The 18,441-nt window shown below is 40.1% G+C and overlaps 1 protein-coding gene across 1 annotated transcript in view; it reads right to left on the bottom strand.

The window, feature by feature from the left end:
• LOC144891735 (kinesin-like protein KIF26B) overlaps positions 1-18,441 on the bottom strand; it is a 256,217-nt gene that overhangs the window by 81,751 nt on the left and 156,025 nt on the right. The window contains exon 6 of the mRNA XM_078775959.1: positions 10,564-10,657. Within this exon, the coding sequence (XP_078632085.1) occupies positions 10,564-10,657 (94 nt within the window). The remainder of the gene's footprint in view (positions 1-10,563; positions 10,658-18,441) is intronic.

Genomic DNA, 18,441 nt, shown 5'->3' with positions numbered 1-18,441 from the left:
CCTGAATTAATTTGCTTAATGTTCATAAATAGGCAAGGCAACATATTGAGAATTGTGAGTCAACCTACGCTCTTTTCCTTTTCACATTAATTACACGCCACATCTCGATAATTAATTCTTAAAGCAATATTGCTTTCACACAAACATTATCATTCATTGAAGTTACTTGCTGTAAAATTATTAATTTATTAATTGTTAATTATTGTTAATTAATTAATTTTTTAAGTTAATTGTTAATTAATTATTAATTGTAGACTGTAAAATCTGCATGTAATTAGTGTTAAATATAAAATCAGGTAGCAACTAGAACGGCAATCGTAGAGCGCGTACCTCCGCCAGGCTGAACAGTTTACGTTTTGTATCCCACCGATAGGTCAGATATGGATCTGGACCGGAACCAAAATCTGATCGCTTGTTCTTGTCACTTAATTACCCAACTCATCAACTAACTTTTGTCATAAGTCATGAAATATCACGCCTGTGTGCCACCATCTGTAAGGTGAGTGAGGGGTTATCGTTTTTGGCCCAATCAACTCAATGATAAAGAATCACTTGGAATTAAAAAAATTCTTTTGTCCGGATTCGGATCTTCACAAACATCTAATCGATTTGTCCTCGTCATACACCCAACCTGTCCACCAAGTTTTTTCCGAATCCTTCCAGATCTTTTTTTTAGATATCGTGCTATAAATCAGTTTTAGCCCGAGTACTCAATAGTGAAGAATCACTTACAAAAAATTCTCTGATCAGGATACAGATTCGAATTTTCACCAAAATCGAATAATTTCATCGTTGTCACATACCCAACCTCTCCACAAAATTTCATACGAATCCATCCACAACTCTTTGAGATATCCTGTTCACAAACAAACAGACAGACAAATGAAAAATCGGTCAGAGACCGAGGACTTGCCGGAATGTACTTTTTTATTGGCCATTTTGGATCTAAATGGAGGGAAATCTATACTTGTATATATGCTAAGCAATGGAAGGCAACTGAGTAAGTTTATGCATATCTCTTGTCCTTTCAGAGTTATAGTGTTTTGAAATATATTTTAAATGAAAATTCGACCCCCCTGATTTCATGTTTTGGGTGACCTTGCCAATAAGGATAACAAGAAAAAGAGCAATCAGAGATTGCAATCCCTCGCCAGGATGTATTTCAGTGGTTTTTAAGGCTTTTGTGTTAAAACAAATATGGCGGCCAAACCACGTGACCAATGACGTCATCATTATTTGTTTTCTAAACTAATTTATTCCTAGATTATGCTCAAGAAATTTCATCTTTATCGGATGAAGTTTTGTACTTGTCGATTTATGACATCATAATGGAGGCACCTATGACATCATCATTAACATATTTTATTCCCCATGGAGAGTTCTTTACAATGAGCCATGTCTCAATTTTTTCTATTCAGCACTTTCGGAGATATAGAGGTGCAAACTTTTTCGTTTTTTCCAATATGGTGGCCGAACCACGTGACCGATGATGTCATCATCATTTTTTTTTCTCCACCAGTTTATGCCGACATCACGCTCAAGAAATTGCATCTTGATTGGATGAAGTTTTGTACTTGTCGAATTATGACGTCATAATGGAGGCCTTGGGCCTAGAGAGTTAAAAATTGGGCACAGTCTATTCCAGAGCAAGACAGATATGTGTGAAAAGTATGGCGATGCTATGTGCAACAATGTAGACGCAGTACTGTGCACAAACAGACAGACAGACAGATGAAAAATCGGTCAGAGACTGAGGACTTGCCGGAATGCACTTTTTTTATCAGCCATTTTGGATCAAAATGGCGGGAAATCTATACATGTACATAACTAAGCATTTTTGACCATTTTATGCCACATGTTATTTTTCGGGAATTGAATAATGAACATTTTTGTATTGGTTAGAAGGGAATCGGATAATGTTTGACAGAGTTATTAGTAAAAAAACAATTTTTGACCTTGAGTTTGACCTTTCAAGGTCACTCAAGGTCAAAGGTCATGGTGCCAAATGAAATGTCGTATGTGACTTCCTATGTGTCAGTAACAGTAAGTGCATGCATATCTCTTGTACTTTTAGAGTTATAGTGGTTTGAAGTCTATTTTAAACTAGCCGAATGCACCCGGCGTTGCCCGGGTTCTTTTTGAATGAATTTACGACTATAATTCAGCTTTTACTCGCGGCCGTAAAAGATTGACTACTATAATTCAGCTCAGCTTTTAATTGTGAAATGGGTCCAGCCCGGCCGAGGCGGCCTCGACCGGCCTCACCACCTAGCCTATAACCTTCCCGGGGCCCATCCCGACATTTTTGGTTCTTTTTGAATGAATTTACTACTATAATTCAGCTTTTACTCGTGGCCGTAGAAGATTGACTACTATAATTCAGCTCAGCTTTTAATTGCGAAATGGGCCCAGCCCGGCCGAGGCAGCCTCGACTGGCCTTGCCACCTAGCCTAAAACCTTCCCGGGGCCCGTCCCGACATTTTTTTTCTTCAGAGGTTTCCTCCTATCTTTCACCGTTCAGTAGATTAACGCGTGCAGACAAACAAACAAGCAAACAAACAAAAACTTTCTTTTATATATGTAGATATAAGATATAGTATATACAAGGGATTAAATTGAGACTTTTTTGTCACTGATCTACACATTTTGTCAAAGTGGATTTTTTTTCTTTCGAATTTTTTTACAAAAGAACTAAAAAGGAATAGCTGAAATGTCTTGAGTCAATAAGTATTCAACCCCTTTGCTATGACATTTCAAATTGAGATCAAGTAAATCCTTTTTTTTTTTATCATCCTTGAGATGTCTCTACAACTGGATTGAAGTCCACCTGTGGCCAAATCAATTGATTGGACATGATTTAGAAAGAAACAGACCTTCCTATATAAGGTCCCACAGTTGACAGTGCATGTCAGAGCAGAAACTCGACAATGAAGGAACTGTCCGTAGAACTCCGAGATAGAATTGTGAGGAAGCATAGATATGGGGAAGGGTATAAAACAATTTCTCGAGTGTTGAAGGTTCTAAAAGAACACACACAGTGAGCTCCATCATGATTGAATGGAAATAATATGGAACTACCCAGACTCTTCCTAGTGTTGGCCATTCGACCAACCTGAGCAACTGGGCAAGAAGGACCATGGGCAGGGGGTGACCAAAAACCCGATGACCACACTGACAGAACAACAGAGTACCTTTGCTGAGATGGGAGAACCTGCTAGAAGGATAAGAGTCTCGGCAATATTTTACAAATCAAAACTTTATGGGAGAGTAGCAAGACAGAAGACACTCCTGAGAAAAACGCACATGACAGCACACCTGGTGTTTGCAAAAAGGCACATGAAAGAATGAGAGCACGAGGCCAAATATTCTGTGGTCTGATGAGACATAGATTCAACTCTTCGGCCTGAAAGCAAAGCGCTACATCTGGCAGAAACAGAGCACAGCTGATTACACATCTTTAACACCATCCCTCCCGTGAAGCATGGTGGTGGCAGCATCATGCGATGGGGATGCTCTTCAGCAGCATGGACTGGGAGAATTGTAAGGATAGAGGGACCAATGAATGGTGCCAAATACAAGCAAATCCTTGAGGAGAACCTTCTTCAGAGTGCAAATGACCTTAGACTGCGGCGAAGATTTATGGTCTAGCAGGACAATGACAGCAAGCACACAGCCAAAGCAACACTGGAATGCCTTCAGAACAAGAATGTGAAAGTCCTTGAGTGCCCCCAGCCAAAGCCCAGACTTGAGCCCAATGAGAATCTGTGGAAAGACTTGAAGATTGCTGTTCACTGATGCTTCCCATCCAACTTGACAGAGCTTGAACAAATCTGCAAGGAAGAATGGGAGAAACTCCCCACATCCAGAAGTGCAAAGCTGACACAGTCATACTCAAGAAGATTCAAGGCTGCAATCACTGCCAAAGGGGTTTCTACGAAGTATTGACTGAGGGGGTTTAATACATATGTAAATTAGATATTTCTGTATTTAATCTTGAATCATTTTATGAAAATTTCTAAAAATATAATTCCACTTTGACATTATGGGGTATTATGTGTAGATCAGTGACAAAAAAATCTCAATTTAATCAATTTTAAATTCAGCCTGTAACACAACAAAATGTGAAAAAAGTCAAGGGGTGAAACTTTCTGAAGGCACCGTATATGTGTGGCCAGACAGTTCTGGTTATTTCACGGTATTAAAATAACAAGCAGATTTAGATCTGCCATCTCATCTCCAACACAAATCGATTACAAACAGTGAAAGAAACAATCTCATCATTACCTGCATCACTTGTTTATCCGTCTCCGTCTACCTTCTCCCCCAGCCCTGTTATTGTCGTTTCCCCCATTCCTGCTGTTCCCTTTGTTATGTTGTGTCCTGATCTGTTCTGTGTCCGAGCAAATCCACGAGCCTAGACCATATACAGCATAAGAAAAATACATCATCATCCCTAAGAATAACATCTATATAATAATACCGTAAGGACTCGACTTTGTTATCCCTTTTACGCCGCACCCAGTGACCCGATGCCCACGGCACTAATGCATTTTCCATCTACGAACCACGCTCTTTGTTTATCACGTACAGCCATACTCGAAAAATCTGAATTCGCCGACTTTGGGACCCAAAAGTATCCGATTAACGGCCGATACGACGCCATCTTACGACACCATCGTATTGGCGTCTGCTGGGCGAAGGCGATGCGAGCCGTCCGCTGATTGGACAGTCGAGTGGTGTGATGGGTGGTGTGAACCAAATGGTCTTTATCGTCATTTTAATAAAGTTAAATGGAGTGACGTTTTGGAAACGTTTTTTGAAGTTTGAAGTTTTTTCGAATCGAAGTGAAGAAGTTTTTGAAGTTTTGATTTTGGAAACGTTAAATGGAGAAACAGTTTCACAGGAAGAGAATGCGATGCGATGAAGAAGAATCCATCTTTATTTTATTTTTTTGAACCACATTGAAGCTCCACGAAGTCAAGAATGTGAAACTACGTGAATGTAATAAAATAAAAATGTACATAAACGACACAGTTCTATGAAAGTTTCACAGGAAGAGAATGCGATGCGATGCGATGAAGAAGAATCCATCTATTCCGCCATTTGTGCCGGTGTCATCGATCGCGGTGTACGCTAACCTCATCAGGTGGGTTTACCATAATTTCTTCCATATACTGTGATAACAACGAAGTGAAACCGATCAGCAGCCCATCAGTATCTACTCTATTCACGGTGCTTAAGTTAATCCTTCAAATCATTTAAAAACAACCCAATGTTGACGAAGCATGGCATACGAGGCCCGTTCAAAAAGTTAACGGAACGACGTACTCTCAAAGGTCTGAGGCCAAAATGTTTTTTTTTTTTCCCCCTTACACAACGGAAACAACAACTGGATAGGTAGGGCCGAGGCCTACGCTTACGTTTCGCTCCTGCATCTGCCACCGTTCATGATTATCAAAGTAGGCTTTACCCTGTTCACGATAAGGTAGAAATCAGTGAGGTGTATACGAAGAGATAAAAGGATGGCATTGACTTCGAGACGGTGCGTGATAGTTGGCTGCGGCTGGCTGATGCCACGTTTTTTTTTCTAAGTGCCATGGATGCTGATGGACATAATAAAGGTATCGGCTGATCTCTCATCGTAATATTACCCGATGGAAATGAACTGTTTCTTTGTTTGTCATTTCCTGTGCAATAATGTCAAATTGATAAGTCAGACATCCTTTTCTATTGACAGCTGCTCTCCTTTTCGATGGCATCGTCTATTGATATGCATGTTCTTCTTTCATATAATTTTACACATTCACAATCAGTATTTCAACTCTCGCAGACATTGGAAAGGAAGTTGACTCACAGGCCAACTCTCTGGCTCAATCACAGGCCGACGCACAGGCGATGTAATTGTGAGTAGCATTTTTGCACAAGTGAAAATTGAAAATACACGTTTTTGGTATGTGGCTATGTTATTTAGTGTTTGTTTTGTCTGTAACAATATAAAATACAAAGTCAGGAGGTGACACTTTATACACAGTGTAAGTTGGATTCTACAAAGTGTCGCCTTTTTCTTGATTTTGTTCACACAAATCCAACCCACACCATATAGTCTCATAAAAAATGGCCAGAGTGGTGCTATGCCGATTCCTATTACGAATCCATTCATTTCGTAGCGTTTCGTAGCATTTCGTAGCGTTGTCATCTATCTATAATTCCAGTAATCTCTGTCTGTACGTTTGTCTGTGACCGCTGTTTCTCGACAACCACGGGTCCGATATACTTTTAACTTGCCAGGTATATTGCTGGGGACCCGAGGATGTGCCTTTTCAAGGTTTCATATTAATCGGACAATTACTTACCGAGCTATGTCCAAAAAACGATTCAACCAATCAGAGAGCAGCGAACGATCGCGTGTGCCGAACGTGGAGGACACACTCTGCCTCGGATGGCACATTTGAGAGCGTATTCATTTATTTCACGTTTGCAAACTATGTTGGCGTTAAACTACGTTTTAAAACTAATAAAAACGAATTTGCGATTCATTCGCTTTCCTGCGCGTTTGTGCACGCGATGGCGATTTCTTTACCAAACTCCGGAAGCCGTTCGCTTTGGACCAAACCATTGCATGTAAATAGAGGGGGGGGTTCTGTGGTCGTTGCGAATGGACCAAACCATTCATGTAAATAGAGGGGGGGGGGATTGTCACTGTACTCGCAAGCCGTTCGCCGTTCGCTTTGGCGTTGCGAATGGACCAAACCATTTCATGTAAATAGAGGGGGGGGGGGGATATAATTTTAGATAGATATATAGTACGGGCATATATATAGTACGGGCATGCCCTAGTTTAAGTAGATTGCAATAAATACGTTGTTCATATACGCACTCTTCATTCTCATCTTTCTTCCTAACTCTTACTCGGACAAGCAAATCCCCTATGCCATCCATATTGGTACACTCTATCCATACACCACATCCTCCCTTCCGTGGATGTTCCACGGGTTTCGGCTAGTCTATATAATAATAGCGTAAGGACTCGACTTTGTTATCCCTTTTACACCGCACCCAGTGACCCGATGCCCATGGCACTAATGGATTTACGATCTACGAACCGCGCTCTTTGTTTATCACGTACAGCCATACTCGAAAAATCTGAATTAGCCGACGTTGGGGCCCAAAAGCATCCGATTAACTGCCGATACGACGCCATCTTACGACGCCATCGTATTGGCGTCTGCTGGGCGAAGGCGAAGCAAGCCGTCCGCTGATTGGACAGGCGAAGGCGAAAGCAAGCCGTCCACTGAGTGGACAATCCAGAGCATGCATTTGTGCCAGTGTCGGCGATCGTTGTTCATATACGCACTCTTCATTCTCATCTTTCTTCCTAACTCTTACTCGGACAAGCAAATCCCCTATGCCATCGATAATGGTACACTCTATCCATACACGACATCCTCCCTTCCGTGGATGTTCCACGGGTTTCGGCTAGTAATCAAGGATAACTGTCCTACTTATCACAGTATTTTCTAGTTACCATATCTTCCATAATCTCCTCAACAACTACTGAGATTCCTCGTCAGTTTTGTATTCCCTAGCCTTGTGGAGCATAGGTCAAAATGTAATCACAATTCAAGTGAACCCCATTGAAATTAGTCATTGTGGTAACCTGCTGGTGATGTACTAATCATTATATAAGGTACCCCGTTGCTAATTCTGACTACGTCTTCCAAGTAATATGTGGTTTCATCATAAAATGCAGACTTGGCAACCAAGTTGCTTACATTCCCTGCTGAGATGGATTTTCTTTCAAGTGTTCCAGAATGTCTCCTTGTGGCATCATCACCATCATTATAATAAAAGCATTACTGTTTGTGGATGTCTGCTCTACAGCTATTATGCTCAACTCCTAATGGTATCCTTTATGCACATACCTCGGAAAGGCAAAACATGCAAATGCCTAGGTTTTTCTTCGTGTTCTTTTGCCACCAATCTGCTGATTGTCTTGCCATAATGGGGGTGATTATCCCATGTTACAATTTAGTTTAAAATAACATTTATGCGTATTCTGTGATTACAAAAATTGCAGGTTTTGTTGAAATTTTTACTTTCATGGAGAGAAAGTGGAGCTTTTTCATTTTTCTGAAAATTTGACTGAATCGGCATAATGAAAAAACAATACCAGTGACAAAGATTATGAGTTACCCTCACCAGCAGAGAGGGTATTGCATTTGAGTCCGTTTGTCTGTCTGTCTGTCTGAATGTCTGTTTGTCCGCACAGAATAAATATGATTTTCTCTGCAACCGTTGGTCCAATTGACACGAAATTTTCACCATAGGAGCAACTCCTCCTGTATATATTTTTTTAATGATAACTTTGATGTAGTAGGTCACGTGGTACAGGTGCCATCTTGGAAAAACCGAAACACTTTGCACCTCTATATCTCCGAAAGCACTGAATAGCAAAAATTGCGACATGGTTCTTTGTAAAGAACTCTCCATGGTGAATAACATATGTTAATGATGACGTCATAGGTGCCTCCATTATGACGTCATAATTCGACAAGTACAAAACTTCAACCGATCAAGATGAAATTTCTTGAGCGTCATCTAGGGATAAATTGGTGGAGAAAAAAAAGATAAGTAATAAATAAATAAATAAATAACAGCCGCCATATTTGTTTTAAAACAAAAGCCTAAAAGAACACTACAAACACGTCCTGGCAAGGGCCTGCAATCTCTGATTGCTCTTTCTTGTTCGCTTTTATTTTGTTTTAATTGAACAACGAACATCACAGTTGTTATGCCTCTGTCAACGAAGTCGCCGGAGGCATTATGTTTTCAGGTTGGCCGTCCGGCTGTCCTTCCATCCATCCATCCATCCATCCATCCATCCATCCGTCAGTCAGTCCGTCCGTCCGTCCGTCCATCCATTCGTGATTGGTTTTCGTTACTGTGATAACTTGAGAATGGCTGGAGGGATCTAAGTCAAACTTGGTGCAGGTATGTATAATCAGGTAAAGATGAAGTGATTAGATTTTGGGGTCACGAGGTCAAAGGTCAAAGTTCAGAGGCCATGTAAGGTAAAAAAAAATCCTGTTACCATGTTAACTTGTGAACCAGTGATGGGATTCTGACCAAATTTGGTACACTTGTGTAGAATGACGTAAAAATGAACTGATTAGATTTTGGGGTCAAGAGGTCAAAGGTCAAAGTCTGTGACATCTCTATAACCTGAGAACGGCTGAAGTTATTTAATTCAAACTTGGTACAGGTATGTATAATTATGTAAAGATTAAGTCATCAGACTTTGGGGTCAAAGGTCAAAGGGCAAAGTCTGTAATAGGTCTATAACTTGAAAACAGCTGAAGTGATCTTATTCAAACTTGGTACACATATGTATGTATAATGATGCAAAGATTAGCTGATTAAATTTTGGGGTCAAGAGGTTAAAGGTCAAAGTCTGTAATAGGTCTATAACTTGAGAACGGCTAAAGGGATCTAATTCAAAGTTGGTACAGATGTGTATAATGATGGATAGATTAACTGTTTCGACTTTGGGGCCCTGATGTCAAAGGTCAAAGGTCATGTCAAGTAAAAATGTGATAACATGTGAACAGCTGAAGGGATTTAAATTAAAACTTTGGACAGGTATGTATAATGATGTAAACATGAACTGATTACATTTTGGGGTCAATAGTTCAAAAGTCAGAGGTCATGTCAGGTAAAACCCTGATAACTTGAGAACAGCTGAATGGATTTAAAGCAAACTTGGTACAAGTATTATAGTGATGTAATAATGTGGGCGGAGGCATATCGGTTGACCTTGTGATGTCGAAGAATGTCGTTCTAGTTCTTTATACTCTTTTGAACTTACCAGGATAGTCAAAAGAATAGTTATTATTTCCTGTAGGTGAATTGAATATGAGATGGCTTTGCAACATAAATCCAGAGATATTCAAAAACAACAACTCATTTCCATCACAAGGACCAAATCTTTAATTCTCAAAAAGCACTTTTAATTCAGAATTAAATATCAAAGTGCTTTGCATTTATATGCATTTATAGATCAATTCTCATCTTTATAGAATGGCAACTAATCTCATAAAAATACCCTTTTTTAAAATTGGAGTCACATAACTTCTCTGCAAAAATATGTTACAAGCTACAAAAAAACAACGACTCCTGAATAAGAATAGCTTCAAAGAACAAAACAATGCCCAAGAAAGTGATGGAACTGATGATTCAAATTATTTGCAGGAAATGTGTATGGTATCCTTTTCCAAGAGCCACAAGTGTGTTTAATCCTTTTTTCTCATGAGCCGAAATACATGACGAGACTACAATGATGACAAAAAAGTGTGATTCATGGCTCTGTGAAGCAGAAGAGTTGAGGTGCATCTAACATTTTGCAGTGCTAGTTGTAATTATCACTGAAATTTCTGAGGGCAGTTTCAAAAGCAGGCAACCTTTAAAAGTCAGTGTTAATGAGACTGAAAATCTGACTGTGTGAACATTGGATAACAAATGAAAAGTGACAGGTGTGCGAAGAGACAGATATCTTAATAATCTCACCAAGGCGTAAGCTGCCGAAGGAGAAAATGCACCCGTCTGCTCCATTCACTACTGACTGTATTACTTCGGGCACTGTCCCAGCACACACCTCTGCCTGTGGGTAGTGTGTACAATGCTTGGGCTCAGAAGATTTCAATCATTTATCATGGAGAGGAGAGCATCCTCTAGGGATGTCAGTGGGAAAATGAGAAAAAAGTTTGAGAATTCAACACGTGCATAAATAATGTGTAAATAAATTAACATTTCGAAATTAAATTTACCATTCAAATGTACATACACTCTTATTAGCCATAAAATGGAGAAGTGGATGGTCAAAATGACCATATCTACTACTGGAATGGCATCTGTAAAAAGAAAAAGAAAAACACTTCTTGTTGTCATTCAGCTTTGGTGCTGCTTGTTCACCCACATGAGTCCTTCTACCCCTCCCTTTATCTCTCACTATCACTTATACTCTGTTGTTGGTGTTTCTCCATTTCCATTCTGCTTAATCTCATCCATAAGCCTAAAATCATGTGTAACAAAGAAAGTGCACATAATGGCAGAACTCTCTTCAAACAGCGGTTCTCTGGCCTGTTTAAAAACAGTTAGTTAATCTGCCAAGAAGTTTTGAGGATTGTGCTCTCACATCACCAGGCCAATCATCACTCTACATGCTCAATCTCCTCACACTTGCTTGAGGATAACCACAAGCCCCTTCCAGCTCCCTTGCCCCATGGTATTGGAATGAGCACATAAGAGCTGGAAGAATAAATCCCTGTGGGCTCCGGAATAGAGCTAATGATCATTTCCACCTGTTTCCTCCATCCCCAGTATTTCACTGTTATTCTTATTGTCCAATTTCTTTTTTTTAACCTCCTCCTCCTGTCCCCCACTCCTTATCCTAACATCTTATAATCCACTTCTTAAGATTCCTAGTGTTATTGTTAAACTGTACAAAACACACGATAATACTCTCCTCCAGTAGGTCTGCCCAACCGGCGTCCGTTCAGGGTGTGGCTTCTCTCGTTGAGGGAGGAGCTTCACCCGTTCTAGGAGGGGCTAAAAAAAACAAATCTCCACCATTTTGTTTGAACAGCATAGCTCTGGGACCTCTTTTGTTAGGTTCAGTTTTCTGACTCTCTCACAGCTTTATCTAAACTCTAATTCGATATCTCATTTAATTTTCCATAGTCGCTAAGATGGTTTAAGACTCGGTTGCAAAGTACGGGAAGAAGATTTGATGAAAGTTAGCGTATTTAGACACTAATGCATTTTTAATTAAATGAAGGCCTGTAATATAAAGTCCAGTCAGACTCCCTCATGGCTTTATCTCAACTCTAATTCACCATCTGATTTTGATTTTTCATAGTCACCAAGATGGTTTAAGTCTTGGTTGCAGCAAAAGGTGAGAAAATTGGCGTAATGACTAATTGCCATTTTGAATGTGTTTGGTCGGACGCGATGTGGGGACGGGGAAAGGAGAGCTGGGGGGGGGGGGGTGGGGGGGGGGAAGAGTGGTGAGGAGGAAGGTTTGGGTTCCCTGCTTGGGAATTAGTTATTTATAATATTGCTTAGTAAAAGTGTAACGACTGAATTCCAAAAATAAAATAAAACTAGAACGGCACTCAGTAGAGAGCATACGTCCGCCTGGTTGACCATATCACTCAATGGTGAAGAATCACATTAAAAAAAAAAATTCTCATATCCGAATCCACATTCAGATCTTCTCCAAAATCGAATCGATTATTCCTTGTCACACACACAACCCGTCCAACAAGTTTCGTCCAAATCCATCCATAACTTTTTGAGATATCCTGCTATGTATCGTTTTTGGCCCTATCTCCCAATGGTGAAGAATCACTAAAAAAAAATTTTTTTTATCATATCCGTATCCATATTCAGATCTTCACCAAAATCGAACCGATTCTTCCTTGTCTCACACACAATCTGTTCAACAAGTTTCGTCCAAATCCGTCCACAACTTTTTGAGATATCCTGCTATGTATCGTTTTTAGCCCTATCTCCCAATGGTGAAGCATTGCTTTAAAAATTCTAGTAGCTGGATCCGGATCTTCACCAACATCTAATCATTTCGTCCTTGTGATATACGCTACATCTCTGCCAAAGTTTGTCCGAATCAGTCCACAAATTTTTGAGATATTTTGTTCACAAACAGATAGTAGGGTGGCTTAGCAAAATTACCGTTACACGGTGGACAAAATCACCAAATTTGGCATGAACACTCCTAATGACCTATTAATCAATATTAGCCGAGGAGCCCTCGCGAATTTTTACGCGTATTCGTGTAAAACCAAAAAATCCAAAATGGCCGCCATCCAGTAATTAAAAACACATTTCCCGGGTTATATAAGTCATGGATAGCAAAAATTGGTATCAAAATATAAATTTTTAGGACACTGAATGTGTATTTTGATATTACAATATCACCAGTAAATTTAAAGGGACATTCAGTGATTTCATGTGAAGGGCATCCTCAATGTTAGGGGGGGGGGGGGGGGAAAGCTTTTGGCCTGAATACATTGCTTATAACTCCAGGTCATCAATTATTGCGAATGATAAGCTGTAAACATTGTACCCTGGAAATACAACATTATCATTAGGAGTGCAAAATATCGAGCCCAAGAATTGGGCGTGTCGCTTATTGGATGTCACGCCTACCATTACAATCAGTATCCACTATAAACCAATGAGAGGTTTAGATTAAGACTTGATCTAAACCTCTCATTGGTTTATAGTGGATACTGATTGTAATGGTAGGCGTGACATCCAATAAGCGACACGCCCAATTCTTGGGCTCGATATTTTGCACTCCTAATGGTTATCCTTTCTGGTCGGATCCAGCTTGGACTAGACTATTAAGTACATATGTACACCTGATATAGGCTGCACATTAATCAAAACAAAACACTGAAACAAAAAAAAGCCGACTTGGAGGTACATGTAAGCAAAGTATGTCATTTGTTTTTGAAAAAATGAGGATGCCCCCAAAAGTCTCTGGTACTGCATATTGATATAGCTTTATATATTACAATACTCCTGGTCTAAAAAAAAACCTCCCAGTCCCACTTGGGATGAGGGGAATTTGTAGCCACACAATCATGAAACTTATAACCACTACATGATATAATTGACCTCAGTCATCAACTTTTAAAGAAAATAATTTTAAAAAATTGAGTGTACAAGTACTTTGGTCATTCAGTAGTGAGCATGGGGGATTTCTGTTGAACAAAAGTATATTATAATGTTCAGTGTGCAATGTGCAAATCCTTACTTTCTCAGTAATCTAGACATCTGCAATGTTCTTATTTACTTGTCTATTTAATACATGGGCAAACACAACGTTTTGAGCAGACAAGATTGGCATTGCCACATTTGCATGTGGTACAGTCTCCTTTGCAACCACATTTGATTAGTTCTCTGCATGCTCTGGAAACCTCTGGCATTGATATCCAAACTGGTACCCATACATCTGACACCTTGGTCCATGCAAATGTCTGTGGAGAAGGAACCACTTGCTGTGTCTGTGTGCTGGTTGTCCAGATTCCGGCTTGGTACAATGCCCGCCGGGCATGTTGAAGAAGAGCATCCTGTGTGGGTGGTATTCTGTCCATTGATCGATTCTTCTGGCAGAAGAGTTCCTGTCTTGCTTCATTGACGGAGCTCAAGGGACTTGTTCTATCATACAAGATGATGATTAGTCTCTCGATCTTCTGGAAGTGATCAGCGTCTGTATAAAGAAGCTCAAAGGGGTGACGAGCCAGATACACAAATGTTTCTGTGATGTCTTCATAGGCTTGCCAAGCCTGCCAGGCTGACTTCTTGCCCTTACCTTGGAAGGCTGATGTGGTATCACATCCAGAAAGGGCATGAAATACTGGTAGAGCTTGTGATCTTGTTTCCCCAAGTCTGTCACATATGGCATTGATACTGTAAAATCTGTAATTCTTACCCATTCCAAAGGCAACCCAGATGTCTACCAATGGCTGAGTGACCATGAGATCATAAAATGTACCAATAAGTATGACTACAACGTCTGTGTCAACAGTGCGCACTTTAATAGTCTTCATATCTTGCTCTAGTGCATGCACGATGTGCACTATGACCCTCGTATCTGCTTCCTCATGGTTGCAGTTCAGCATGGCGTTGATGGTGCCTGTGGATACTACAGATTCACCTGATGTGATGTACACGGATTTGCCTGATGGAAAGGTAAACTCGGCAACCTTGGACGTCAGAAAGGCAAATAGCTCCTGTTTGTTTTTTGGATCACGGAGGAAGTCCATCCAATTGCCTGGAAGCTTGGTTTGGCCGGACACTTTTCTGCGCACACCCTTTCCTCGCTTTTCCCGGGTTGATTCCTTCAAACTGTCTGGAATGTATGTGTCCCACACAACATCCAACCTTGTGGCATTCTGTAGCTGCTTCACCAGGTAGGGGATGAACACCTTGTCTGCATACTCAATGAACGTGCTGACTGCAGTAGTCGGCAGACAGTGCACAATGACAGCACCATCCAGTACAATGCAGTCATAGGTTGAAGGTGGCTCAGGCTGCTCGGGCTGCTCAATACATTTCAGTAGATCGGACTTTGTGTTTGGTAAATGCAGCTTACCAAAGTCTGAGAGAGAAGGTGGAAAGGGTTGTATCTCATGGGCAAAGAATTCCTTCAGGTCACCCTCGCGACTTTGCATGGCAATGTACAACTGGCCAAAAAGTGCCACATTGTTCTGGAGCACTTTGATCTTCTTCCCCTGCTTTGTCGGGGCCTTGGGTTTAGGTCTCTTGAAGAGAGCCAGTGAGTTCTTCTTGATTGGGTCATGTATAGAGCAGCTGCGATCTTCAAGTACACTCTTGACATACTCCTGATACTGCTTTATGCCTGTGTCTTCCAATGTGCGTAGTGCGGATACTACAGACTCATCCATGCAATTGCGACTGTCGAGTGTCACTAGCTCTTCAAAATCATCAAGGAAGGGGTTTCCCATTCTGTTGAAGGTTTCAGAAAGATTGTTTACTTCCTTCTGAAATGTTTTTTGTGATGCAAGGCCCTGTTCATGGTTCCGAAAATCTGGGTCATCATTGGGAAAGTATTCTTCCTCAAACTGTGTTTGCAATCTGGCCAACTCGGGACCTGTTAACATCCAGCGTCTAAATGCGACAGGGTTTCCTGTGAGTCCAATACAACCACCAGAGCCTTTGACTTTCGCGTTCTCCTGTTCATGAGCTTGGTCAAATGGGATAGTAGAGAATATTTTGCTGGTTTTAGAAAGGACCCAGTGGCATTGTTTCTCAAACTCTTCCTTGATAGGGTCAGGCAGAGACTTCAATAACTTGAAAAGTTGCTTACTTACCATAAAATATGTAGATTGTTAACAAAGGAGGCCAGAAAACTTTCCACCAATACATGTGCTTAGCAGTATAGTAAAGACAGCCTGTAGTCACAATGTCGCCCTCTAAATTAGGTATATAACTACGGATACCTACAAGGGTCACATTAAGGTTAGGATAAAAGCATAATTAAAACATTCACATTATTTCCATGTTGAAACCCTTGTCTCAAGAACGCACTATCTTGAGAAAAAATAGTTTAGATCACTTTTAAATTCAATTAGTTTGGATTTTGCAGTCAATATTATGTAGTTTGATTTCTTTGATCTTTAGACCTACGGGAAATAAACAACCATGTTGTCCATATGTGGTAGGTTATTTGTGTATCTTTTTTAAAAATAGGGCTTCAATAAAAATATTCTGGTATAATATAATCATACTTTGGTACAATTTAGCCATCGTATGACCCTAAAAACCAAGGAAATTGCTATTTCAGCATAAATGGCGGCCATTTTGGATTTTTATGTTTTACTTTAATATTTCAGGAGGGTGACCGAACATGTTGAGGACATGGTTCTGATATTTAAGTAATATTTTGATACAATTTGGCTTTCCTCTAACAACTACAACCCAAGAAAATTGGTATTTTATCATGAACGGCAGCCATCTTGGATTTGTTTGTGTTACCATGGTTACGTACATATTTCGAGAGGGCTCCTCGGCTAAAATCAACTGATATACCCTAAGGAAGCCTCACACCAAAAATGGCGCTTTTGTCCGCCCGGTAACGGTAATCTTGAAAATTGACCCCAAGCCACCCCGCTAAGAAAGACAAACAGACAAACAGACAGGCGTGAAAACATAACCTCCATCCACCTTTGGTGGCGGAGGTAATAATAAAAGTTTAGCGTTAGGGATCGAACCGTAGTGTAATTATATCTTTTCATATTCCCGGGGCATATATGAAGAGTTTATTTAAGTGAGTTTCCTCTCTTCCATCTCTGTAATTAAACAATACTTCGAAAAACTTTGTATGTAATAAATTGTATATGTGGACTAATGATGGAATACAATATTTATAAATAATAACATTTGGTTTTAATCTATTTTTAATTTGCAATGCAAAGTGTATTTGATGCATTCAAGTTTTAAAATGAACAACAGAAGTAAGTCAGTCATGGCAGGTTCTCCCCCCTCCCTTCCCTCTCAAGTCAAGTCAATCAAGTCAAGGAAGAAGTGTCCCTCTCCCCTTTACTCTCCCATCCCCCCTGTGTATGAACCTCTTCCCCTCTCCGCTGTGTGCGATCTAACTGAAGATGTCCAAACGTCATATAAACGCATAGGTGCCCCACTGATGTGTATATATATATATATATATATATATATATATATATATATATATATATATATATATATATATATATATATATATATATATATATATATATATATATATACTGAAACGCAAAAGAAACTTACCACCTTTGAAACCTTTAAATATCAACAATAACACTGCGTGTAGTAAATGTGTGAACTTATTTGTGGACAATAGTGTCCTCACTGTCAGACAAAACGGTCACGGATGGTCACTTGAACCTTCAATGGTCACTTCATAGCACAGCTGTTGAACAGCCGTTTTGACTGTCAGTGATTAGCCAAGGGGTACGGGATGATTTTAATGAGCTGCACGTGATGTCTTGATATTGGCTTTAAAAAGGCCAGTGCAAAATGGGCATTTCAATCAACATGCCACGATTGTCAAGGAATCAACGGCAGCGTGCCCTGGGCATGCTGCAAGGCGGACTGAGCTACCGTGAGGTGGCACGTCGCCTTGGCTGTTCACACCAGACGATATCGGCCCTAGTGGACAGAGACACCCTCCACAACTCTGCAGATGACAGACCTCGATCAGGGAGGCCAAGAGTCACCACTGCAAGGCAGGACAGGCAGATGGTCCGAAGTCACCTGCGGGATCGATTCCGTCCAGCATCCCGCACTGCGGCAGAAACTCCGGGGAAACCTTCAAACAAGTGGTAAGTTTCTTTGCGGTTTGTAAATGTTTCATGATAATTGTTATATTATATCACCTTTATCTATCAATATTGTTGAAATGAAGATCAAATAGCTGTATGTTGAAATATGTTGAAAAAGTCAAAACTTTACATGGGGTGTACTTACTTTTTCACGTGACTGTATATTATATATATATATATATATATATATATATATATATATATATATATATATATATATATATATATATACATACATACATACATACATACATGTGTGTTTTACTCATACTTAGAGCCAGATGCATGTCCGGTTTCTGATCATTTCATGTTGATGAAGTAAGATGTCCAAAAAAAAAAAAAAACAAGTAAAGATACATTCAAAGTACACCACCCACATGCCATATAAATATCCTACAGCGCGGCATTGCCGGGGCACCCCCCGGCACCTGGCAATACCGCAGTGCAGCCCATAGAGAGTGCATTGGGAGGGAGAGGTGTACAATAATTGATTGATTAATTGCATAATGAAAAT

This window comes from Myxine glutinosa, chromosome 1 (genome assembly GCF_964187855.1).
Source record: "Myxine glutinosa chromosome 1, kmMyxGlut1.1, whole genome shotgun sequence".
NCBI lineage: Eukaryota > Metazoa > Chordata > Myxini > Myxiniformes > Myxinidae > Myxine > Myxine glutinosa.
The sequence above is the reverse complement of the archived record's forward strand: the minus strand, read 5'-3'. Positions and strand labels throughout refer to the sequence as shown.